This window comes from Clytia hemisphaerica, unplaced genomic scaffold (assembly GCF_902728285.1).
Source record: "Clytia hemisphaerica strain Z4C2 unplaced genomic scaffold, Clytia hemisphaerica genome assembly, whole genome shotgun sequence".
NCBI classification, from domain to species: domain Eukaryota; kingdom Metazoa; phylum Cnidaria; class Hydrozoa; order Leptothecata; family Clytiidae; genus Clytia; species Clytia hemisphaerica.
The window spans coordinates 113,356-139,971 of record NW_027104090.1 but is presented as its reverse complement, the minus strand read 5'-3'; the positions used below and the strand labels follow the sequence as shown (position 1 = coordinate 139,971).

The 26,616-nt window shown below is 34.5% G+C and overlaps 3 protein-coding genes across 3 annotated transcripts; all 3 read right to left on the bottom strand.

Annotated features, from left to right (window-relative positions):
* Positions 1 to 149: 149 nt before the first annotated feature.
* On the bottom strand, positions 150 to 6,015 carry LOC136812701 (zinc finger protein 420-like). The gene is made up of 4 exons (XM_067069225.1): positions 4,976 to 6,015; positions 3,021 to 4,178; positions 1,573 to 1,932; positions 150 to 1,450 (listed from the first exon to the last, which is right to left on the bottom strand). Exons 1-4 carry the CDS (start codon positions 6,002 to 6,004, stop codon positions 635 to 637), a joined length of 3,363 nt encoding a protein of 1,120 aa, XP_066925326.1. The 5' UTR covers positions 6,005 to 6,015; the 3' UTR covers positions 150 to 634.
* Positions 6,016 to 6,104: 89 nt separating this feature from the next.
* On the bottom strand, positions 6,105 to 7,830 carry LOC136812736 (zinc finger imprinted 3-like). Its single transcript, XM_067069260.1, has one exon. It carries the CDS (start codon positions 7,021 to 7,023, stop codon positions 6,466 to 6,468), a length of 558 nt encoding a protein of 185 aa, XP_066925361.1. The 5' UTR covers positions 7,024 to 7,830; the 3' UTR covers positions 6,105 to 6,465.
* Positions 7,831 to 16,178: 8,348 nt separating this feature from the next.
* LOC136812734 (ephrin-B1-like) lies at positions 16,179 to 26,616 on the bottom strand. Its single transcript, XM_067069257.1, has 7 exons — positions 26,553 to 26,616; positions 23,697 to 23,855; positions 21,405 to 21,733; positions 20,035 to 20,307; positions 17,753 to 17,873; positions 17,264 to 17,433; positions 16,179 to 16,698 (listed from the first exon to the last, which is right to left on the bottom strand). The coding sequence occupies exons 2-7, from the start codon at positions 23,798 to 23,800 to the stop codon at positions 16,658 to 16,660; spliced, it is 1,038 nt and encodes a 345-aa protein (XP_066925358.1). The 5' UTR covers positions 23,801 to 23,855; positions 26,553 to 26,616; the 3' UTR covers positions 16,179 to 16,657.

Below are 26,616 nucleotides of genomic sequence, written 5' to 3'. Positions count from 1 at the left end.
GAAACTGTTTAATACCAGCTGCTCGGTTTGGTACCTAGTCAAGATTCCGCACAAATTGATGTTTTTAAAAAAAGGGACTTCCCACATATTAGTTTTTGAGAAAATACTTTTTCAAAGTTCCTTCTTTTTATTAAAAATTATTAACAAAGGGTGTATTACATTTATTGATTTGTTTGAAAATTGAACTACACTATTAACTTTATAATAAGGTTGGAAATGTTGAAAGAGGTTTTCCACAAAATCAAAAATTATATACGAAATTAATTTTCTTGTAAAAAGTTGCAACGTTGAATCATCCAATCAAGGTAAAAAATTTCCTTGCTAAAAGCTTATGTGCAAACAATTTACCACACTCTTTACATTCATTCATGATGAATGAAGAAAAGTCATTGTATTGCTTCATCTAAGGGAGGTGGTGTCATTGGTCTCCCTTTGTGAGTGACAAGATGTATTGCCAGAACATTTTCTCGCGCTAACTATTTACCACATTCATTGCAATTGAAATAATGATGGATCTTTTGATTTCATGATGAATGAAGAAAAGTCATTGTATTGCTTCATCTAAGGGAGGTGGTGTCATTGGTCTCCCTTTGTGAGTGACAAGATGTATTGCCAGAACATTTTCTCGCGCTAACTATTTACCACATTCATTGCAATTGAAATAATGATGGATCTTTTGATGTTTATTAAGGTCTCCTCTCCTTGTATAACCTTTTCCACAAACTTCACAATTATGGCTTTTAATCTTTAAATGTACAGCATTTTTATGATTCTCAAGATGATCTTTTCTTAAAAAAGATTTGTCACACAAATCACAGGTATGTGGTGAGAGCCCTTTGTGGATTTTATCATGATGTCTTTTAAGATCATTCCTATAGTAATAACTTTTACCACATTCCTCGCATTGATATGATTTAATCCCCTTATGGGCACTGTTTACATGCTGAATAAGTTGGTTTCGATACAAATATGAGTTTTCACATAATTTGCACTTGTGAGGCGTATTTCCTTCATGCTTATTTTGATGGATTTTAAGATAGTCTTTTCTGCTAAATGATTTACCACACTCATGACACTCGAATAGTTTTAAACTTTTATGAACTGAATTGCGATGGCTCTCGAGTCTACTTTTTTTATAAAATAAAAGCCCACAATCATCACACTGATGTTTCTTTAATCTTTTCTTCTGGTTTTTGATGGTACAAACTTCTTCATTATCCATAACCTCCAGTAGAATTTCAACAGGTTCTGACATCCCTCCACTATTTTGTTTATTTGTGTCTGGTATGTTTGTAGTGTTTTTTAATAAGTTCTCATCTACGACAGATTGTGCATTTTCAGTACATTCTGAGCTTCGCTTTAGATTTTCCTCCTTTGAGTTTGATTTTGAACTACTCTGGGTGAGATTCTTTTCTACAACAACATCAAAACGAAGATCGTTATAGGTATATCCATATCATTCTTGTGAAGTGGGTTATCTCTATCATCTTTGTTAAGATCTTTATTTACAGTGTTAGCAATACTATAAGAGTCCTTGATAACAGGGAAATTGTCAATGCTTTCTGTACTTACTTGATTTTGATAGTTCAAAACTGGTGCTTTGAAAGTTCTTTGATTATGATTGTGGTTAACTGCATCAATCAGGCCTAGCAAGAGATTTCCAGCTTCTTTTTGCTGTTCAGAATTCCTATTAATCAACTGTAGTGGTTTACTCAAATTTCTGCTTGAAGGAGGATTAATTCTACGGTTCTTTGTTTTTGGTTTAAACAGGAAACCATTTCCACGAACATCAGTTAATTCTAAAGTAGTAGCAAAATTTTCCATCAACACTTGGCAATTACCAATGACTTTTTGACCACTCTTGATTTCAAATGTCATCTTGATTGGAGCTGAAACATCAGTTGTTTCCAATAGTATTGAGGTTTTCTCAATCTTCAATTCATGGTTATTCATTTTTATTTCTAATACAAATCCTCTAAAATAAAAAATAGAAGATGATGATGAGATTAATTTTGAAAAACTTTTCTTAAAAAAAATGATTGAATAATAGAAAAACTGTTTGTCAATGGTGTTAATTTTATTGCCCTATTAATTCGAATAAACATCCCGTCGAATAAACTCCTTTCCTCATTTGAGGAAAGATTTTCAATAAACGCCCCCTTCAAATAATCAGCCCCTCAAATAATCGTCTCCCTCAAATAATGGCTTCCCTCAAATGATTACCCTCTTAGAATCAATCTTCAATGTCTGATTGTCAATTATGGACATGATTATTAAATTTTATCTTATCGTCGTTCACATGACTAAAGGTTAAATCTCAAAATTAGTACCTTACAAGATTTAAAGTTTGACTGTGGTGACGTCATCTTTGAGATCGAGGTTGCCCTTTTTTCATGTAGAGGAATAGTCTACGTTTTCATATGACAAAAAGGCCAATCTCAAAGGCAGAACAGAATTGCAAGATTTCCAATTTTCCAAGACACTTGGTTTGAGATTGAACCTTTAGTCATGTGGACGACTTCTGTCTGTATGGACTTGAAATGTGTCAGCAAACTGACTGGTGCTACAAACCAAAATTTTCAATCCCAGTCCCAAGTCTATTCACTTCGAGTGAGCACTATTTTTTTAGGCTATTACGTGGAAACTTTGTCAGTGTCATTAGGCTTATTATTTTGAGATCGGTTTCCACACAGTCCCATAAGGAATTAAAATCGAAAAACTCTAATTAATGTTTTTAAATTACTAGATTATTGGAGGAGATTGTTATGTCGTTAGAAATGAGGAAAAGAAATAGAAGAGACCAATCTATAGAACTCAGTTCAGTCCTCATAACAACTGTTAACCCTATCAACATCTTCCTATTTTTTACTAGAGCAAGATGCAAGATGCTTGAAGGGTTTTAAGGGTAATGAAATAAATAGGGTTTGAGGATAACAACATTGTAAATAAAAGAGAAATTGAAACACCAAAAGTATTTTCCAGATAGAGAAAAGAAAATAATGACAATAAATAAGGAGTTACATTACTGTTTTCTCAGAACTATTGGTGGAGTTTGGCTTGTGGACGCGCTTTTGATGTTTAGTAAGGCTTGGTTTGGAAGTATAGCTTTTATCACATTGTGAACATTTGAAATCCTTTGTTTCAGAGTGAGAAATTTTCACATGTTGTTTGAGATAACTTGCTAATGCAAATGATTTATCACATTTCTCACATTTAAATTCTTTGACTCCACTATGAATGATCTGATGATTTTTTAATTCAGCTTTAGTTGCTGCAAGTTTACCACAATCGTTACATTGGAAATGCCTAATTCCTAAATGATCGTTAAGATGTCTTGCAAGGTGGCTTTTTCTGGCAAAACTCTTACCACATTCTCCACAGTGAAAACTTTTCATTTTATTATGCACATCATTGACATGTCTAGTCAAGTCGCCTTTATGAGCAAATGCTTTATCACAGTCTACACACGGATAAGGTTTTATCTTTAAATGTACAGTACTAACATGTTTCTTCATATCAAATTTCATTTTAAATAGTTTACCACATTCTTCGCATTGAAAACGCTTCTTTGGACTTTCAAGCTGAATATTTTGATACGGATAGGAACCATTACCAGTATCACACTCTGTTGACATTAATTCATATGATCGTTTTTGTGGAGGCTTTTTTGAAGAATTCTTATCATGTCCTTTTGGTTGAGTACTTATTACTGGAGACTGCTGTTCAGAATTTACTTCTGACTCATCAACGACGGAAACATAAAAGGAGCTCGTAACAGTTTCTGCAGGAGGATCTGTTTCCTCATCACTCAATTCTGGTGTTCTATCAGCAATATCGTCATCATTTGTTTGGGAAATATTGAAAGCAGCAATTTTCTCTTCTGTGTTTACTTTAGATTTTGGTAGCGCCAATTGCTCTAAAATAGCTGAAACATCTGTATGTTGTACAACATCATGGTGCACTTGATGCTGTCCTTCTTCATTTGGTTGAAAAAGAAAATTATTCTGCTCACCATCTATAAAATTTACTTTCTTTGATGAATTTTTAAGTGAGATATCGCAGCGACCAATAGTCTTTTCATCAACTTTGATTTCAAACGAAAACCTGATTGTTTGACTGACTTCTTTGATGCTCAAATTTTCAAGTGCAAAATTCATTATGTTCTTTTCATTAATATATTATCTAAAAAAAATAGAAGATGATGATAGGATTAATTTTCACAAACTTTTCTTTAAAAAAGATGGTAAAATCAAAAATCATCCCTTTAAATTCCCCGACGGGCCTCATTATCAAATGCAGTACAATGAATTTGAAAATAGTAGACATTAGAAAAATGGTGATGTTTAAAAAAAGGTTACTTAATAAAATAAATATTTGAAAAATAAGTAAAAAAGAAATACAACTCATATATAAAGATCTGAAAATCTATAAAAACTGATTCCGATGATAATGATAAGGGAACTAATTTTGGCAGGAACTAATTTTCGTGTTTTTTGGTGTCTACCGTGAAAATAAGTTCCGCATAAATTATCTTAAAAAACCCCTAGGAATATGAAAGAATTTCAGCAAAAAGTGGGTGTCAACAAAATTAGTTCTGCAAAGTGCACCACAAAAATTAGTTCCGTGAAAATTAGTTCCCTTAATGTGTCAAAATAAAATTCAATAAAATCACTATAAATATCAAAAAAAGTAAAATGGCAAAAAGAACGTCTCCTAGTAAGTACACTGTCACTCAATTGGCTGTTCGATTTTGGTAGGGTAAACTAAGAAACCACTAGAGGACTATTTGATCGTTTATCAACAATTGAGTGACTGCTTAGTGGAAAAAAATAGGTGATTGTTGATTTAGAGGGAAGCTTAAAAGCTAATCAATCGACAGAACTGGAAAAAAAATTGGTTCGTTGATCCATAACAGACCGAAAGTGGCCTGACTGTTCATTTACCACAGTACCAGTGCTTGATGGTTGAATCAAAGTAAAGTGAATGTTTGACTGTTGATCTGTGTAATAGAGGAATTGTTAGTTTGGTGATTTGAAATAGTAACAGACTGTTCATCTGTGACCGTGTAAGGATTCTGTGGTTGCTGTTGTATTGAGTGAATATTTGGTTCTTGATTTATTGTATCAATAGGATTTGACATTTGATCTGTGGTAGATCTATCATTTTTTTTTAAACTTGCCTTTCCTTGTTGTTCTTCATGTTCTTTTAGATGCGTTACTTGTTGACCTCTTCGTTGAAAACTTTTTCCACAAATGTTGCATACAAAAGCTCTGATTTTCCCATGAACTTGACTTTTGTGTCTGGTTAGATCTCCTTTATGGGCAAATGATTTATTACATGTTTCACACTTGTGAGATTTGATACCCATATGCCGATTATTCATATGTTTGATTTGATCATTTCGTCTTGTAAACATTGTTCCACATTCTATACACATAAACCTTTTATCTTTTCTATTTAAGAGCAGGGCACGCTGTGGCTTTGTTTTCATAGGGGTCTCATCAGAGCTATCATCAGTAAATTCTTTAGGAGACTCCATTTTTTTAACTTTCATAGATTTTTTAGTCTTTTTGGCTTTCAAAAAATTTTCAGCTTTCTTAGATTTTGCAAACTTTTTAACTTGCTTGGTCTTCATGGACTTTTTATCGGTTTCCGAGTCTTGAATTAGATCATTAAAACAGTCTTCATCTTCATCTGGTTGGGATATATGAGATGAACCATCTTCTTGTTCAATGTTTCCTTTAGGTTCAGGTAATACCAACTGCTCCAATATGCATGAAACATCCTTGTGGTTTATAACTTCTGAATTATAATTTGCTTGCTCTTTATACGGTTCAAATAAAAAATTACTCTTTTCGCCATTTGTTAAGGAGATTTGTTTCGATGAATTTCCTATAGAGATATTGCAGCAGCCAACAATTTTATCATCAATTTTGATTTCAAAAGAAAACCTGATTGCTGAGCCAGCTTCTTTTATATTTAAATTTTCAAGAACAAAATCCATGTTTTATTTGATCATCTAGATAAAGAAAAAGAGAGCAAAGATCAATATTTTAACCCATTAATAATACCCTTAATTCTTAATTAACTATTAAACTTTCAACTTTTATACATTAAGTATTGATATTACATTAAAATATGAACAGAACACGATTATAAATTTTTAATAGCACAATATCAATTGGATAAATATATATTTCAAAAGTTATAAAAAGAAATCGTCTTGGTGGCAGCCTCTTTGCCCCCTCCCCCCACCATGATGCTTGAAGAGTTAACCATTCTGACCCCTGGTCATACAAGTATAAAACAACTCCATCTTTTTCATTCCTCTTTGTATATTTATTACAAAGATTAACTACAAAATGGTTAAAAGACCACAAATTGCGCATGGGCATTATTATGGGCTCCGATTGGCACATCCCATGTATAGAGTTTTTTCATATAACCAGACTCATTGTGGTAAGGCTACCCTGTGTTGATTGATTGTTGAGCCACCCGTGATCGAAGGTTTCGAAGACCAAATCTTTCTGATTCGTTATCATGTTCTTTCTGGTGTTTTGTCAATTGATTTTTCCTTGCAAATTTTTTCCCACATAACTCACATTCAATACTTCTTATCTTCCCATGTACTTCATTTGTATGCCTGTTCAAATCCCCTTTATGTGCAAATGACTTTGGACATGTTTCACACTTATGGGGTTTAATACCTAGATGTAGATTGTTCATGTGTTTTTTCATATCATTTCTTCGTGTAAATAATGTACCACATTCGGTACACTTAAAGTGTTTGTCCTTTTTATTTTTCAAACTGGAAGCTTTTTGTTGATTACTTTTGTCACATCGTCTCTCAGAACTTTTATCAATCAGTTTATTTTCAGATTCGTCTGTAGGGTTGGCTGATTCCTGATGTCGAGAATCTAACTGTTCTAAGGACTTATCAATAATAATTAAAATTGTGTTTTCCTCATTTTCTGATTGGTCATTAAGAATTATTTCATCTGAAAGAGAAACCTCTTGATCCATCTGACCATTGAAATGTTTTGATACATAAATTGTTAAGGGTGAAATTTCTACATATCATTTTGCTACATCATTAAAAATAAAAAACATAAAAATTAATTTATTCAAAGCAGTTTCATGAATAACACATCCTTAAAAACCCTTTAATGAAAATTATAATTTTAAATTTGAAAATTCCTAAGTTATAGCCATAGCATCCATATAGTCAGGCCCAGAAACTTTTGCTAAAAAATCACACAACCCACAACAGGTTTTATATAATGTCTCTTACTAGCTCTATAAAATCGAAATACAAATGGCTTATCTTGAAATTTTAGCATCACAAACAAACTCTTCTTTATCCTGACAGGTAAAAAATTCAAGCAGACAAACACAGAAGCAGCCATCGACAAAAGATTCACAAAAATCGCTTTTGTAAACTGGGTGGATTTTTATATTTTTGGAATATATCCCCAATTTCCAATGTCATTGTTGTCCTCGCATCCATTGAAACATAGAGTCATCACGATTTACACAGTTTTTTAATTATCCAACATGATATTGCGCCAAGCAAAAAAGGTCTATTGATGTTGTTATGTGTTAAGAGCGTGATGATTTTCTCGGCGATAAAAACTTTGTAGAAGTTAATTCATATGGATATCTTTTTTATTAAGAATTACCTCTAATTATCGTGCTGGTCCTTTTTGCAAATAATTTACTTTTAGCTTTAAGATATTTGAGAGGGAAATGTTATATTGGCAGCCGACCAAGCTAAACCTCTAAAGGAATAGTAATCAAACTAATCAAACATATTTGATCGCCAATCAGTATTATATAGACTAAAACTTCTATATCAAGACTACAGGATTCGGAGTCCGATTTTTACTTTCGTTTTCAGTGGTTTCAAACTTTCGATTTCAAGCCAACATGTTAGCAACAGATTGCTTGGCCCCTAAAAGTTGTCTTGTTTATCCAAAATGACTATTGTTATTGATTTGGTGTTTGATTCGTACGATTGACACTGTCTAGTCTTACATGCCAGATAGTAACTGATTTCCAACTGGAAACATCTAACAGTTAGTCACACTAGAGTCCCATTGAAATTTCTATCGAAGAATAATGCTGCCATTAAGTGCTTTATCGTTTACTTCACTCACAAGCAAGAGAATGGACTGCAAAACTTCTAAAGGTAATTATGAAAAAATGAACCGGCACTTTTTAATAAAATTAACATTTTCAAAAACCTTGACAAAGTACCTAAATTTTGAACAAATTTGAACCGTGCCAACTTTAAAAAACAACTTCCCAAGAAAAAGATATCTGCGGGGGAGAAGACACCCCCTAGATCTGCGCCTCGCCTGCCTGATAGGCTATTTCAATGACCCAATTACATTTGCGGAATTATTTTTACTTTATTTAGCGTAAAAATCAAAACCTAACAAATTGAAGCGCTGTCTCTCGGAATTGAATGACAAAATTTTGTTGGTTGATGATTGGTTCACTGCTGTTTAAAAGTGAAATAACAAATAGTCGCGCGGCTGAGGTTGAAAAACGTTTCATTTCGTGATACATCTTTTAGATTCCAAAAAAAACAACGGAAACTCGCAAATTAGTATGTGTAGATTACAAAACCAAAAAGTTTCCACGATATTATCGTGCAAGTAACGAGTAATTGGCGATTTTTTGCGTTTCCAGGTAAAATTGCAAGGCCTGGAAATTTATGATTTTTGGAGGGTCTTCAAATTAAAAAAAGACCTATATCACATGATAGAGCTCTTCAAACTGAGCAAAAAAGTGTATTACACCAAAGTCCCAACTTCTCTAGATCAAAATTTATTGGCCTATTTGTGGTAAAAAACTGATGGAAAACAGGGAATTTCCCCACAATCTGAATTAATCTATGCAAAATTAAACACCTGGTCTTATTAGTCTTTTAGCAGGCTGAAAAGTGTCATAAAAGTTACATTTTATTCAAAGTTTGAAATTTTACAGATATTCTATTTTGTCAAGAATATTTTGCGAGCATAAACTTTCGCGAATGGCCCTTCCTAGAATTTTTAAAGACATTTACTTTCGCGAAAAGGGCCAAAATTTGCGAAAATCGCGAAAGTTTCTGCTCGCGAAAGTTTCTACGCCTAAAGTATACCGTCAACTGCTCTAACTTGGGACTATCTGACAAAACATGGGACGGCAATTCGGCCACCATTTCACTGAACCTCCAAAGTCACTTGATTTGAGTTAATGAAAATAATAGTTAATATATACTAAAAAATACTTAAGATTTCTCTTTCACACCAAGTAGGCTTTTAAATCGAAATATGAAAAAAACCGTAGTGATGGAACGAAGAAGACCAAATTAGTGGCAAAACGATGGAGCATTCGACGTCACTCGTGCGGCAAGTTACACACTTGTTATTGAACAAGTTATGTTGATTCTTAATTAGTTTGTAATATTTTTAAGAATGTTGTTTTGTATCTAAACGATAATAAAAGATAGTTACAACATAAGCTCTGAATAAATGAACAGTTTCAACCTTTCTATAAATTTCAGCTGATAAAAAGGGTGTCGGAATTAGAGGAGGGGTGTCGACATTAGACCAAGTTATGTTATGGCAAAAGTTTGATCTGATAAACTTGGTGGAGTCATCAAAACAAATTTGTTGTCAAAGAGATTTAACAGTAAGTGAAAATACAGGCCAGATTGTCAACAGTCCCATGTTTCGACCAATCGTCCCAAGTTATTGACGGTATACGGGATTTGGAGTGTGGACCAATTTTACTTTCGTTTTCAGTTGTTTCACTTTCGATTTCAAGCCAACATCTTAGCAACGAGGTGCTTGCCCATAGTTTCAGGGGTTTGTGCAAAAAACAAAACATTTTCAAAATCCCCTTTTTCGATTGAACCAATAAAAAATAAGACTTTTCCATGTTTCACTTTTTTGCACCAATTCTTCAAAATGAAAATTTTTTTTTAAGATTTAAAGTTCTTCTTTTATTCAATGATTTTTTATGGCACTTTGTTGACAATCTAACTCTTGCATCAAATTCCCGCTTTTTTCAGAAATTGAAGATGAGAAAAAACCTAAGCCTTAGGACAAATGTTTCAAGCCAATCCAAGAAGTATTTGTCCCTCTAAGCCATTTTTTCATGTGAAAATTCTCAATTTTACATCTTGATAATTGCGAAAGTTTATGCTCGTGAAAAATATGGCTGTTTGTGACGCACTGCTAAACCACTGTAAATTGACTCCCTAAACATATTCAAAGATTAGTTTTCTTGGATTTTCAGAACAAAGGCCCATTCCATTTTGGTATTTAGAATGACTTTCTTTACAATGATTCCAAGCATCTCAGATCTTCAAATAGACCTCGTGGATGATAGCGAAATGTCTGGAATAACTTGAAAAGTACCCTCTACAATGTGCATTTCACTCGCTTGCTGTCCTACCGTGAAGTCAGGTAACTTGCATGTGCAGTGGAGGGAAACTTGCATAGATATCAACCAACCAGACAATTTCTACACCAGACTTAAGAAAGTCGAATGTCCGGTGTCGAAGAAGGATATTTTTTCCCATCGGACAATCAAAACACGTCCTCTAGTGTTTCTTAATTTTTTGTTTCATAAATGTCCGGCGTCTGGACTGGACAGTCGGGTGCGTCGGCAGGGTCCTTGGCAAACTGGCTCTGAGTGCTGTTGTTAGACAGTTATAGTCATACTAAGTAGGAAATCAAGCCTTTTAGAAAAAACAACATCGGAATCAGTCATCTACACAGGCAGTCAGGCACATCCTGGCAAATGAACGGGGTGAGCATTTGCATGGGGTATTCGTCACCCAGTGTAAATGAGATAGGACGTCTCAGGCTAAAAGCGTGAAAATGAATAAAAATGAACTTCAAGCTGAAAAAGGGAAAAAAGGAAGAAAACTGGAACTTTATTTTTCGTTAACAGTTTCTTCAATCTTCGAAGAAAAAATTGACCCATGGAAAAAAAATTTCATCGATGCAGTTCTTTGAAATGAAGCAAAATATTTCCAACCCGGTTCAATTAAACTGGGTATTCGGCGCTATTACGTCACTTTCGTTTTCGATCCCGTTTATTTGCCAATGGTCGCAAGTGAAAATACCCCGTTCATTTGCCAGGATGTGCCTGACTGACAGGATGTATTTGCAGCAACAAGGATGAGAGTTTATCCACTCGACTTAAGTTTAGACCACTTACCGTGAGAGTGGGTAACTTGCATCAGTGGAGGCTAACATGCATAGGGCGGCAAGCTAAAATATATTCCGTTCGCGTCCCTTGACCGACTCACCTTCAAATCAGAAAAAGTTTTTGATAGCTAAGCACTTCTTTGAATCGAGTTTTTGTTTACTTATAACCCACATTGAGTCGTGTTTGAGTTTTTTCATGTACCCTTATTGAAATTTTCAAGTCGAAATTCGGCGACGCGGTAGGGCCAATACCCCCGCGAGCCGAAAATAAGGTCCGCTTTTAAGGTTCACACATTCGGCAAAATGCGCGCGCACATTTAATTTGGCAAATCTAAGATGGCGGCAAGAGATTTTGTTGGGATTTACTAGATTTTAAAAACCCGACAAAATTTACTACCGACCGACCGACCGACCGACCGGATTTGAAGATGTTTCATGACGCGAATGGAACATATTTTAGCTTGCCGTCTAGCCCTCAAATGAATGACACGACCCTGGACACCACCGTACATTGTACGGTGATGTCCGGTGGGTGTACGGTGATGTCCGGTGGGTGTACGGTGATGTCCGGTGGGTGTACGGTGGGGTGTACGGTGGATTTAGAGTTAACGTATTTCACCACCGTACCAAATTCAGTGGTCCCACCAGACATAGTACGGTGGTGCTTTCCACCAAAAATCTTTTGAAAAATTCTGAAGAATTTGGATTTTTTAAATATACCTGGTTCTCTTCATCCATATCAATTTGTATCAATTCAGACTGTCAGACATCACACTCGTCACGATACCAAAACAACATTTTAACTTGATTTCAGTTTCAGAAAGCATGCAAATTTTTAGATATTCAACCGTGGTTGGACTTACCGGAAAACGTCTAAGTCAGAAAAACTTTCTTTGATACATTAAGTTCGACCATGGAACTTGTCTTTCGCGATCGCATTCCCACCGTACTACCGTGAGTGGTCCTAAATCCGACGTGGTCTTTCAAAGATACAAACTAAAATAAAAAAACTTTTGCTTTGACGCAACGAAAATACCAAAGTGTCAACTAAACTGGGAAATTTGATACAGTAAACCAGTTGAACCAAATAATAAAACAATAATTGCTTCTTATATGAAACATAATTTTTTTTGCAATATGTATATCCAGACGGTGTCAATCGAACAACTTCGAACGGAAATCGCAATCGAACCAATCGAACGCAATCGAACGCGATCGAATGATTGCGATTCGATTGCCGAACGCAATCGAATCTCAATCGAACGGCCGATTCTTGGGTAATATTCGATTGTGTTCGATTGCGTTCAAGTAACGTTCGATTGGTTCGATTGATAGTCAACCTATCTTTAATTGGTTCGATTGATTGTAAATTACCTTCGATTGATCTTCGATTATGATTATTTTCGATAAGTTTGATTGCGATTAAATTAAATTTGATCACTCCTTTAAAGCTCTTTTTAGCGTGGACAGCTGAGTGCGTAAGTAACCGTACTAGAATGAATAAAATAGAATACAATTGAATCAATCGAACGCAATCGAACATAATCGAATACAATCGAACGTAATCGAAGCAATCGAACGGCAAATTCTGGGTAATATTCGATTGCGATTCGATTGCGTTCGACAATCGAATCGCAATTATTCGATTGTGTTTGATTGCGTTCAATTGATTCGGCATTCGATTCGTTCGATTGACACCGTCTGGGTATATATGTCAAACATCATAAATGACAATAAAACTTTTATTAAAAGGTAATGACATTCAGACTTTTACAACTCACACTTTTTAATTACATTATTGACATTTTGACATTATAGCCATATCTTGTTAGATGTTTTGAATTTGTTTTGAGAATTCTTGCAATAGTTTTTCGTTCAACTTGGAGAAGGAGTGTTTGTAAACATAGAATTTTTTTTCATAACCTTTGGCTTTATTTGAGGATGAGGGGTCGGAATTAGGCAGGGCTGTCGGATTTAGGACCACTCACGGTATTGTACGGTGGGAAATTTAATGTACGGTGTTTTCAAAGTTAACCTTTAATTCCCACCGGACATTTAAATCAAGCCCCACCGTACAACAGCGTACAATGTACGGCGATGCCCAGGGTCGTTGAATGACCTGGCTGGTCATTGAAATAAACTATATTCAGCTCCGCTCACACAGCTCTACTTTTTGTTTTGATTTAACTTTGTATTTTAATGACCAGCCAGGTCATTCATTTTAGGGCTATGCATGTTAGCCTCCACTGATGCAAGTTACCACCGAATCTCACGACGGTAGTAGAGTGTTCTCTCTATGAAAAGAAACAGCACAAAAAATGCCCTTTTTGGTCTCTATCTGTCTATCGGACACTGCTGCTGAAAAAAAAAACATATTTCTGAAGAACAGATCAATCTTTATTTTCATTTAGAATACATTGCCATTTCCAGCTGCCTTCAGAATCCTTCAGAACTGCAAAAGTAAAACATGAAAAAATCCAGAAAAATCTCCGCCATCTTCTTTTGTTTGCTTTCTCTTTGAAAAAATCCGATGAGTCCGAAAAATGCGCGCTGGATAAAATCGGAATAAAATTCGGGCGGCAAAATTCCCATCCAGAGCCAGAGCGCGCCAGAGCCGCCAGAGCGCGCCGCAATCATCATGACGACGAATTGCATATAGGTTCCTTTTTGTTTTTGCGGACTGAATTTTCTATACATGTTTTTTTATAAGCATAACGCTTAAAAGCATATGAAGGCTCAGATTTGCAGAATTCCTCTAAGCATAACATGAGCATATATCAACCTAATTCGATTGACTTCAAAATATGCCAGTGGAGTTTGAGGGTGAACTTATTCATATGTCAGCCTAAAATATTTTTCAAGTGGTCGTTTTTATACACTTATTGAATGAACAAAAATTCTTTAAGTGGCTTCATTTCCGATCCAGGAGTCTCGGCGGGTCTAGGCCTTTGGGCTTGGAAGTCAATGATCTACCGTGCGAGTATCACACCATCAGCTGCTAAAGTAGAACTTTCATGAATTATGTCACGAGCAACGCTTACCTCGTTATTAAATGTTGCCATAGTCGTAATTTATTTCCAATTTACTGTATTCGACATGCCTTTACACAATTCGAACGTTTACTTCCATGCATAATGGCGAAACATGAAAAAAAAAACACGAAAAACCTTCTATAATTATAAAGGTAACACTGAAGACTCAAGAGATATATTCACCTTGGTAATGGTTTGAAAATTAGGGAGTCGTTGCACTCAAATAATTTATACCGACTATAATATATTCTCTGAAGACTTGCCGTCTGCTGCTGGTACCCTAGCTGGTACCCTACCCAGAGCAGAGAGGCCGCCGTTATTCTTTTATGGAGAGAAATCATAATATAACACCGGTAATATCTCATTAAGCAGAGCTTTGGACGTGTACGATCGAAAAAAATGCTTTTTGGTGCTTTTTAGCCTTTATTCCTCTAAAAATCCAATTTTACTTCATCAAAAATAACGATTCTTCGGTAAAAAGTGGCGAAATTATTACATTAACGTTTTTGCTGATAAGGTAAATAGAAGATTCTTGTAAATCAAAACAACAAAAACTTTTTGTGATAAGCTTCCTTCTTTCATACATGCTTTTCAGCCATGTCATACGGTTCATCAATTTCTCAGCTAGGCTTATAATAAAAATATAATATAAAAATTTTAAACAAAAATAAATTTAAACTTTAACTTCCTAAAAATCTAAAATTTTGAAAATACAAAATTTCGTTTTTTACAAAAATTTACATCCGTTTCTAAATTTCGAGATAAGTTTTCGGTTATTGAATATTTTATCTCCCATGATATACACAGTTCGATGTGTAGGATAGAACTTGGTGCAGTGGTAACTCAGACAAGAATCTCAATATTTCAAAAATTGGAAATTCAGATGAGTTTTACTGGCTTAACAGCTTAACCCTATTAGCCCCAAGCTTTTTTGACTTTGGTATCCCCAGGGGGGGGGGGTAGAATCTACCACCCTCGATTATTTTTTATCTAGAAGAGCTATGGTCATGAAATTTGGTACAGATGTTCTCCATCATGAAACAAATTTCCAGGAAGAAAAAAAAAATTGATGACGTCATTCAAAAACCGATGACGTCATCACAAAATTTCCACTTGTCGGAAAAAAGCCCAAATATATGGTTTACTAAACTGTCTATTACAATCGAACCAATAAAGATATTTAGATTCTGTTTAAAGATTCAGAAAGATAAAAGGTTGTTCTTTAACATATTTGCCGGTTTTGAGATTTCCACGAAGACTTTTTCTTAAAATCTATGCTGAAGATGAGTAAAATTTTCAAAATTTGATGACGTCATAAATGATGACGTCATCATTTTCAAATTTTTTTTTTCAATTTTTCAAATTTATATTGTCAATGCCTATCACGTGTCAAAATTTGAAAATGATTGAATAAATAGTTCAAAAGTTATCAGCACTTTAAAACTTTGAGTTTTAAGCGGTTTTAGCTGGGTTTTATGTCATGTTTCACAATAAAGTCATAAAACCTGATCTGAGCAACCTATAAGCCTAAAACTTTGCACAAGTACTCTTAATAAGATTTTGTTAAAAGTCAGAAAGTTTCAATTCGTTTAAAAATTTTTTCTCAGAGATATTCACAAAAGAACTCCGGCGTGGTAGATTCTACCCCCCCCCTGGGGCTAATAGGGTTAAGATACTTCACGTAAGACGAGAATAACTATCCAAGGCATGAGAATATAAAAGTTAACGTCAAAATTGATATACAATGAAGTTTCCTTCACTTTCGAACGCAAATTTGTGTTCTCCCCGTGCGTGTTCAAGTTATGGAGACTCCACTGTGTAATACACCCATGGCATAAAGTTGACGTCGATATGTTTGTGAGGCCTGGTAGATATTACGAAGTGAATTTATCCAAGACTTTATACCTTCCACTACTTTAGAATGTTTGAATCGTTCAGCTTCGTTCAGTTTCCCTTTTTCTAGTTTCAATATACACAAATTGGGAACTTCTAACAAGGAAATCAATAAACAACTATTGTCTGTATTTAAATAATTACCAATCGTAAAACTGCAAGAGTTTATAGTATATTCAAGAGATTTTTTTATCAAACCTCAAATCTGCCCGATTTAGACTCCCGTCTAATTTTGATAATTGCAGAAAATCCAAATAGAGCGTATTCAAAAATCGTTCGTTCCTTTATGTGGGTAGACAATACATTGTTTGGCAAAATAGCAAAAGAAGGTGCCGCACGACTTTCTTGTCTGGGTAGAAATTGTCACCAACGTCTTCGGGATGAGTCTGACAATCTAACCACGTCTTTCCCACTACACTTCCAACCGAACAGAATCATGTCGTATAACGTACAACGTATCATTGATATCAACAGAACTGTGTTTGTGAAAGACTAAAAAGTGTTCTGATCAAATAAATTATTCGTTTAAACAGCAACAGTGCCTGGTGGTGGTGATACCCTTTGAACTGAAATAAAAAGAAGATCAAATTTTACAAATTAATGCACTAAAATAGATCGTTCTTCGGTTTAATTCATTTGGAGCAAGGCATCCTTTTCAATAGGTTTCAGCAAGGTTCATATTGGAAATGTTTGACTCTTTCATTCATCCGTAAGTAGAAAAACAACAATAATGAAAAGGTCTTAGGTCTAAAATTAAAACAACATTGGACATACAAAATAAGGTCTTACAAACTCATAAAAGAAAACATTAACTCTTTTGATGGTAAGTGTAACCTTCTTGGAGAAATATGTATCGGTAAAAGCAGTGACTTGGATTTTAAATCCTGGACAAAATACTATAAGCCTTCTTTAATCGAACCAGACCCATAGTGCCTTAATCAAAGATTTCGGTTAGCCGCAAGATTAAGAAGGTTAGCTTATGTATGATTCCTTGTGACAATCCATGTTGTGACATAGAAAAGGGGAAACAACGATAGTATCTGGAAATAGTTTTCAAAAGGTCAGAGTAAACAAAAAGCCGGTGAGTACATTACAAAAAGAAAAGAAAAGTTACAATTGAATTAGGCTTACCAGGGACAGGTGGGACAACAGAATATCGTTCACTTGATCCATTAGAACTGGTGCTTAGCAACCGTTTCCCTTCCATGGAATATCGATAAGCCTTGTTATCTTCAAATATAGCAGGATCTTTGTTTATGATGGCTAACTTGGCCGCTTTCACTTTCTTCTTCTTCTTGTACCTGAGAGTGGAAAGATTTTCATTTTCAATTGCGAAATAGAAATCGAAAATTATTTTTAGAAAAAATTCCGTTAGTCTCGTGCTAATTCGAATGTTTCTATGTTGTTCGGAGAGATAGAGAGATTCGAAAGAAGATTTTTTAAGACTGTGATTTACAGAGTTCGGAGAGCAAAAAGTTAAGAAGCAAAAGAAGTTTAGAATGAATAATAAAAGTCTGCCGACTTTGATTTACGAGCGATATATCAAATAATTTGGATTCTATTCTTATGTATGATTCCTTGTGACATAGAAAAGGGGAAACAATGAATAAAGTTTTATACCTTTTAGCATACTTTTGTGTGACAAGAACAACAGAGAAGCCGAGCACAAGACCAGCGAAAAGCCCTCCGATCAAACAAGCAACAGCAGTTACTCCGAAACCTTCTTTTGAACACGACTCGTCTAAAAGATGAGAAAAAATGACACACGTTTTCATACATACTTTTATAGGTTATTAAGAATGAAAAATCCAGGGAAAGAAGTAGCGCCCTCCCCTACCTTCGGGTAGACAGCTAGAGAAAAGGGAGCTTTTGGGTGGTGCTCGACTGTGGTCGCAAACTTACTACTACTATTAGGAATGAAACTTGTAGATTTTGGTACTCAAAGTTTGATGCTGCCCGTGTGGATGACATCAGTCAAAAAAATCTTTCTTCATAATTTAAACAGTTCTAAGTTATCATCGAGCGCTTTTGGCACTGAGAATAACCGGAATTGTGTACATATTTTTATATAAACATTATATAAACGTTAGCATAAGCCGGCAATAATCTCAAAGTCATATCTACATTCGATCTAATATCATATGCGGTTGCGTCCCATAAAAGATGCTACGGATCCTAAGGGTTGGCCCCAACTAATATGAGTAAAACTGGTAACCTCGCTTGAGTCCACAATAATCGAAATAAGATGGAATTTAGTCGTCTAATTATTAGAGATTATATTCCCGAGATCATAGTCCGATAGTCCGACCAAATTTTTGAAAAATAAGTCGAATAATAAGACCTGAATTTCAGAAAAAGCAGGGGGGGTGAAGCAGTTAGTACAAGACATCATGCGGGTTAGTACCGTGGTGGTGTGCCAGATGAATTGGATAAAATCACTTAGTACTCAGATGTACTAACTGCAAAAAAGGGTGGTCCCCTGCTAAAAATTTGCCAAATTTTGGTACTAAGTGTGTAAAAAATAGGATTTTGTGAGAAAATTAAAAAAAAAGACCGTATTTTACCAAAAAATTTTTTGGGAAGTAGATTTTTTTTTCAAATTTTCGAATTTTTTTTTTTAAATCTTAAAAACAATTTGCTGGTTGCAATAGAAATTTGATTTTCTAAAATGTTGTTTTTTCCTATTGAAAGCTATCGGAAAATTGAGTCATTTTTAAGAATATTAAATTTTATTTTCTTTGATTTTATTGAATTTATGAAGGTCAAAAGCCTTTTTCAAGGCTAAATTCAGTTAGTACTAACTGTACTAAGTGTACCAAGGTGGTGGTGTTACTAACTTCTTCCGAGAAAGCAGTTAGTAGGCATGATGTCTTGTACTAACTGCTTCACCCCCCCCCCTGGAAAAAGTAATAAAGTTTTTTATTTATATAAATTTTGATCCGTTATTTTCCGGACATACTGTAGAGCAAATACGGAATTTTTTGAGACTTCGTGTAAAATACGTCATGGTAAAAAAAAGTGTTTATGTAACCTGCACTTGATGTTATGAAATCAAAAATAATCGAACAATCTTCTCAATTTCTCAAAGAAATGAATGAATAAAGTGTACACTCTTGGCATGTCCTTGCGAAAATCATGTGTGGGTTTAGTTGACCTTTCTCATAAAATCAGTTACAATAACACTGTTTTGTCAAATTTCTAAATTTGGTATGAAAATATTTTTTTTACACTATATTTGTTTGAAAATAATAATGGCGGAGAAGGATGGAATGAGAATTAAATACGTAAAGGAAAACTTAAAACTCATCAGTAAATTGATCATCTTAAGTTAAAAAAATCCATAGCAAACTTTAAAAAGAGAGCCTTTCATAAGCAAGAATTTAGACGATTTTTTTTCGAGGGATCTACTAAAGACCAGGTTATGATAGAAACTTCCCCTGATTTTGACACTTGGTAATGACTTTATTTTTCCCTATGTTTCTCCAACAACACCTCTCACCCTTAGGAGGGGATTTCAGATTTGTTAATGTGTGAAAACAAAAGAATCAAAATAAACAATATCCATTTTGCGGTTACATTATTCAAAGGGTTAGTTAACGTTCTACTCGGAAGTGCTGAGTAACTTCCTCGGAACAACTCCAAAGAGGGCCTTCAGCAAACCAAAACACATCACTAAATAAACATACGCATTCATAATGCCTACTACTTATACTATGGTTTTGGCAATGTTGAAAGCTTAAGTTCTAAAGACTCACTCGATGACAAAGTTGTTTGAACCAAGGATAAACTCTTAATACGTAAAATTGGCAAAAAGTCATAATTGGCCACCGCAATCGAAATTAATATTCTCTTAGACATGCTCTTGACAAAACGTACGTGAAAAAAAAAATGAAAAAAAATACCTTTCAAAATTTGTTTTGACGCTGCATTCGGCGTCACTTCATTCTCAGTTGTCGTGCTTTGAGTCGTCGTTGTCGTTGTTGTCGGAGTTGTCGTCGTTGTTGTTGTCGTTGTCGCCGGAGTTGGTGTCGTTTTCGGTGTGCGGCACAAATGTTTGTCGTCGTTGATACAATTTTCTTTAGATGCACATACAGTGACTGCAAGTCGCATATTATCAGATGTACAACGACCGCCCGAACGGTTGTTTAGACTTGCAATACTACCATTGGAAGTGGCTGTAAGGGAATAATATTGATAGGTTGATATGTAAAATATCTAGCAGGGCTTGAAATAACGGTCGGATCGCAAAACCAATCAAAACCCAATAAAAATTGACTATAATAAACGGAAGGGTGTGGGAAAATTTTCCAATTTTGATAAAGGGGCAACCTATAGGCACCTGAGAGTTTGTAAGAGAGTAAGTACATGGCTTGTTATCATTAAGAAATTTACATTCCCCCAAGTTTCAGTTTTATAATTCAAGCCAAATAATTCAATTTTCAAAAAAAAAAATATAAACGAAAAACAAGGTCGAGATAATCTAGGCTAAAGGGATCAAAGTAAAGAAGTTAAGTTTCAAGGTTAAGACGATTGACATGTCAATAACTGAGTTTCAAACACAATCTATCCGTTGTTTTAATTATAACTGTTTTTAATTTCGAGTTTACAGATCCCCCAGACGGTCAGTTTTAAAACCGATGACGCATAGACAGAATGAACAGTTACTTTTAAGACCTGAAGAGCAAAATTTGCGATGGATAAAACGTTATGTTCAAATGTAAACAAAATTTTGATGACCCTCATAATGGTCTTTGTTAAATCACCCCCATTCCAGTTAAAGGACTGACATCGCCGAGACCTTATCGAAAACAATCATAGCGGGAAAATAGTTCAACCTAATTCCATTAAAAGTCATTTGACTGAAATCAGCCCTAACTGTTTTTTTCATTATATGCACAACACTTTTAGAAGCTTAGGTTTAGTCAGAATCAGGTCCTTAAACGTCAATTCTAGTAAAGGTAAAAAAATCAAGTCCCCCAGGTTTAGGTCAGTGCTTTCCTATGGAAATTTAGTTCTTTGGAAATCAAGGGATCAATAAACCTTTTCATAATCTATTTTGAGTGCAACGACTGCCTCGTTTTGAAACCATTACCAAGGTGATTATATATCTCTTGAATCTGATCGAGTCTTCGAGTGTTTCTTTTATGAATAGAGTAAACCTCTTACAAACTCATCTGGGTATCAATTACCATAGCAATATTTTGAAAACGATGTAAGTGTTGCTCGCGACGTAATTTATGAAAAAGTCTATACATCTAAGGTAAAATCTTACCGATAAAATAATAAGTTTGATTCGGGAAGAACTGAATGGAGCTACTCGTGAAACTGGAGAAATAGAAACGTCTGTAAAGCAAAGAATTGCTTTGTTTCGGAGAATCGCAATCCAATACGCTCTTCTCTGTTGGTGATTCAACTCGGCATTCATCGAATTCTTTCTTGGAAACTAAGAACATATTTTCGTACATATTTAACTGGTTGGAAAATTTGTTTTGGATTGAAATAATGATGGAGGAGGAAGGACAGAGGAAGTGAATGACTGAATGTTCTTGGACGTTGATATGTGCGTAACCATCATTACCACCGCATACATTGCCTTTGAACCTGTGGAAATATAAAAGGAAATTCAGTTAATAAAGTGGACCGCACGGTGGCAAAAACACGATTCTACGCATTGTAAATGTGTAGCAAATACATGATTCCGCTAATAGGCTTTCTGTGGAGGAAATGATAGGTTTTCAATATAATTCACCTGGAAAACATGCTAGAGAATGGATATAAACCAGTAAGGTAGACAGGAGGGCGGAAAATTTGGGTAGGAGAGCAGATTTTTATGACACAGTAGTTATCTATTCATAATATAAAAAAATAATTACCGTGTCATAAAAATCTGCTCTCCTACCCAAATTTTGCGCCCTCCTGTCTACGCTACTGTAAACCTAAAATCTAATCTTAGGTTACTGATAGTTCTGTGTCAAACAGTAGTAGTATGTTTCTCTATTCAGTGACTTTAACCGAGAAATTTCAAATTTTATATTATGGGACATACAACCAGCAAAGGAGGAAATCAGACGGTCGAGTTTAAGGAAATAGAAAAAATTTATCAAAAATTTGAAATCGCCCTGCAAATATTTATACAAATCAGCGGAAGAGAATCAGTGTTCGGAAAAGACGGAACGACGGTATTTCCAAGGTGTTAACTCTTTTTAGCGATTATCATTAAGAAAAAACATCATTAATTATTATTCATGGGAAATGAGAAGTATCAAAACCAACATCAAAAATTATGCTACGATATCACACTTTAAAATGCTAAAAACAACGATAGTGAGCAACACTTCGAATTACCGCAAAAATATCTTTGATAAGTAGTAGATAGACCTAGTAAATCATAAACTGGAAATTCTGATAAATCATAAGACAAAATAAAAAAGGGATCACTTTCCGAGATAAATGTCGAAAACATAAAAAAGAAACATAGGAACAGTAGTAATTTTTTTTCACTGCAAAAATTCCACTACAGTTGCTAGAGGGCGGTAACTTTTTCCTTACAAAAATACAATCAGTTTTGATGCCATAAAAAAGATCTATTGCTTTTCTATGGCAATTCTTCTACAGTTGCTAGAGGGCGCTAACTTTTTCCTTATAAAAATACAATCAGTTTTGATGACATAAAAAGGGATCTATCGCTTTTCTATGGCAATTCTTCTACAGTTGCTAGAGGGCGCTAACTTTTTCCTTATAAAAATACAATCAGTTTTGATGACATAAAAAGGGATCTATCGCTTTTCTATGGCAATTCTTCTACAGTTGCTAGAGGGCGCTAACTTTTTCCTTATAAAAATACAATCAGTTTTGATGACATAAAAAGGGATCTATCGCTTTTCTATGGCAATTCTTCTACAGTTGCTAGAGGGCGCTAACTTTTTCCTTATAAAAATACAATCAGTTTTGATGACATAAAAAGGGATCTATCGCTTTTCTATGGCAATTCTTCTACAGTTGCTAGAGGGCGCTAACTTTTTCCTTATAAAAATACAATCAGTTTTGATGACATAAAAAGGGATCTATCGCTTTTCTATGACAATTCTTCTCATTAGAGTGCTAATCAAAAGTTGTAAATGATGAGGAAAATAGGAAACTTTTAGAGTCATCCAAAACCACTTATAAGTAGGATACGAAAGTCAACTATGTTAGCAAAACTGTGATTGATCAGTTGTATTCGCCAGTCTAGTATTTTTTTTCCGCCCTTATTATCTTTCCAACAGTCACTTTGCCTTGACTTCACTGAGATAAAAATGTTACTTATTCTTAGTCAATTTCGTTTATTGTGGTATGATAGTTGCTAGAGAAATTCCATTTCGTGCTTTCAAGAATGTTCGAAGTTGAAGAATCAAATGAGATAAAGCAAGGGACTTTTATAAGCCGTTTTATATGACTTTTTATAAGCTTGCTATATGTGTAAACTGTCTTTGGTGTAAGTTAACCGTTAATACCAAAAAATGTTTAACTCTTTCATAAGGAATGTCCAATCCAGTCAAAAAGATAACCAAAGGTAAATACTTACATCGGGTTTCTTGGATCCCAACTAAAAGAGGGCAAGATCATAGCCTCTCCTTTAACCAGAGGTAGTAAGGCCAAAAACCATAATGCCAATACAACCTCTCTCATAACCAGAATGGTGCCCAACCAAGGTCGGTTAGATTTTTTTGTTAGTTTTTGTTTACTAAAATAAAGAACATAAAAAATCAGTCTAAATTATGTATAATTTATATAACCATGACTATGTGGTAAATATAAATGCAATTTCATGTCATCGAAAGAATCCATCTGAGGATAGTAGAAATGCTCTGAAATTGGTTCTCATTACGTATGATTAACTGTCGAATATACTTTTTGATATTTTCATATTTTCTATAATGATACAATTTTCCATTATTAAAATCACCACGACTTCCTTTAAACTTCCTTTTAAGATAACAAGAGAAACGCTTGCTATCCATTTATCAGGGAACATAATTTGAAAGGCTTTCACGAGGGTCCTTCTAAAACCATCTCTTTTTATGAGACGTTTAAGCGAAACAAGGTACATCAAGTTCTAGCTCAACACAATAAACATTGACTAACTTTTGTAGAGTTAGAAAAAAGACTTGTTTAGACCCATCTTCTCTTGTACGAAGTGTAATGATTCGTTCTATCGCTTTCGATTTCAAGTTCGGAGAAATTATCAAAAACTGAAAGTTTCGTTATACAAGCTTCTGAATAATTGTCGATAAAAATAACCTTCGATATAAAAATGCATGCGATTCTCAGAATATCGATGTCAGCTCTGTGAGTTGGCAGACGTTGGTAAACGCTTTAGTTTCCCTATCCTAGGGTAGTGTATTTTGTCCTGGGTAGGGTCTGGTCAACTATCTCTTTCTATAGTTATCTATCAACTTTCATAGACCAAATCTCCCAAGATCATTTTTTTACTTATTTTCAATATACTTTAATTTTAAAATGTTTTTAAGTCCGTATCTCTCAACAAAGGAAAATCTCAGATAATACTATACTACGTGATCAAAAATTGTGAGGATTTAAGAAAAATAAGCTTGATGCATGAAGATAAATCTCATTATCTGCATGGGATAAATCTGATATCTGCAGCGATGCAGATTAAATTCTTGTTTCCCATCCTCGTCAAAATTTGAACTTCTAAATACAAAACACCAAACAACGGGTGTGCGAGTGAATTACCCAGATAAAGTTCTCTCGGGTCAGTTTCAATCAAAAAACCAGTATAAAATCTACCGTCTCATCGTGAAGGTACTGTATCAAGAAAGTCAAATTCCATTATTATCGTATCCCAGCTGACACACAACGTTGTTTCAACGTTTAAACAACGTTGTGTGCCAGCTGGGATACAACCATAGTTATAAGAGAATTCTCTTATAACTATGATACTATGATACAACAAGAGGTAAACGAAAACGAAAAAATTTACGATTCAACCTCTCAATAAGATTTCCATGTTAAAATTTCTTTGCTTACAAATTATTATAAGTAAATCATATGTATAAACGAACAAACACCAATTTTAGATCACAAAATCATCATCAATAGTATTATTACAAGATTAGTTTAGTATCGTTGACGCGATGAAATTTAGTCAGTTTTCCTCTTTTTTTTCTACCACCAATTGATCTGAACCAAAAATACTATACTATAGATAATCAACAAACATAATTTCAGTTACTACTACTGCAATACTACTTATCATTTTCGATTTTTTAAAGCTGTAACTAGATTTACAATTCAATCTCTCCTATTGACGACGTAAGCTTTATACTCAATCTCATTCATAAAGAAATATATATGAGAAAAGTCGGACGGACGATCAGCCGCGTCAGATCATAGAGAAGAAAAGACATCATCGTATCATTTTACGTAATGGCAAATTGTTTTTACTAATAACAGTTGACAACGTTATGCTATGAGAAAACACTCCACCACAGAGATGATTCGTTTTCTTTGCGGGTAGATCATTTACAGTGTATTCTCTCTATTCTTGCTATCTTGGTTAGTTCTTTTTATAAGAAACTTCTTACTGTCACATATTTTCTTAAATAAGATAAGCTGCCTTTATTACTCGACCGAGTCTTTTCTTTAACTTCCCAGCCGGCACACAACGTCAAAACAACGTCAAATCAACGTCCATAACGTCCATATAACGTTGTATGAACGTTAAAATAACGTTGTGTGCCAGCAGAGTTGAACACAACTTATTTCTGTTTCCCTCAGCTACCAAACCATCAGCTTAAAAAAATCTTCATTAAAGAAAATCTCCAAAACTTATAAATCAGTCTTCCAGTGAGTGTTTCAGATAGTAGGACACAGTTCATAATATTTAATGGTGTACACCAGTCAGCTTTTCTAGGTTCCTCTTTATGAGAGATACATTGGAGTGCTTCTGTATTAGGTTGATGAGGGGATATTTAAACATCTGTTTAGTATACTCAAGGGAAAAAAACTGAAGGGAAGCTATGTACAGAACTAAAGCTACGAAAACAGGAAAACTGACTACACCTAAGAAACTAAAGATTTTCCTACTTCAAACTACCTCACCTCAATTAGTCACATAGGGTATCAAGATCTTCTTTTTAAAGATCAATTTCTGAAGTCAATCACTAATTTTTTCCTCAATGTACATAGGGTTTCCAGTTTTTAATCCTCTCCTCGTCCCGTTCATCTAGTAATCAAGCTCCCTTCGAAACAATGAAATAACTGGGCTACCCAGGTAAAAATATTGACTCAACTATTAAAAAAGCCCATGAACCTCAGTTATCAGCGTAGGAGTTAAGTCAAGGAAAATAAAGTAGAAAGAAGGTGATTATTCAAAATAAAACAGTGGTTGAAAATTAAATACTTTAGGTCTACTTACTTATACTTAGTTTGGTCCAAAATAATTCAGGCTGTATATTGTTCTTAAAAACAGGTCGTCTAGC

Coding starts and splice junctions, on each gene's coding strand:
- LOC136812701 (XM_067069225.1), bottom strand. CDS start 6,004: ATGGATTTTGTTCTTGAAAATTTAAATATAAAAGAAGCTGGCTCAGCA. Junction 1,933..3,020: donor GTTCTGAGAAAACAGTAATG/TAACTCCTTATT, acceptor CATGAATTGAAG/ATTGAGAAAACCTCAATACT. Junction 1,451..1,572: donor TTTTGAACTATCAAAATCAA/GTAAGTACAGAA, acceptor GAATGATATGGA/TATACCTATAACGATCTTCG.
- LOC136812736 (XM_067069260.1), bottom strand. CDS start 7,023: ATGGATCAAGAGGTTTCTCTTTCAGATGAAATAATTCTTAATGACCAA.
- LOC136812734 (XM_067069257.1), bottom strand. CDS start 23,800: ATGAGAGAGGTTGTATTGGCATTATGGTTTTTGGCCTTACTACCTCTG. Junction 21,734..23,696: donor TGGGATCCAAGAAACCCGAT/GTAAGTATTTAC, acceptor ATATTTCCACAG/GTTCAAAGGCAATGTATGCG. Junction 17,434..17,752: donor ACACAAAAGTATGCTAAAAG/GTATAAAACTTT, acceptor TTCCACTCTCAG/GTACAAGAAGAAGAAGAAAG.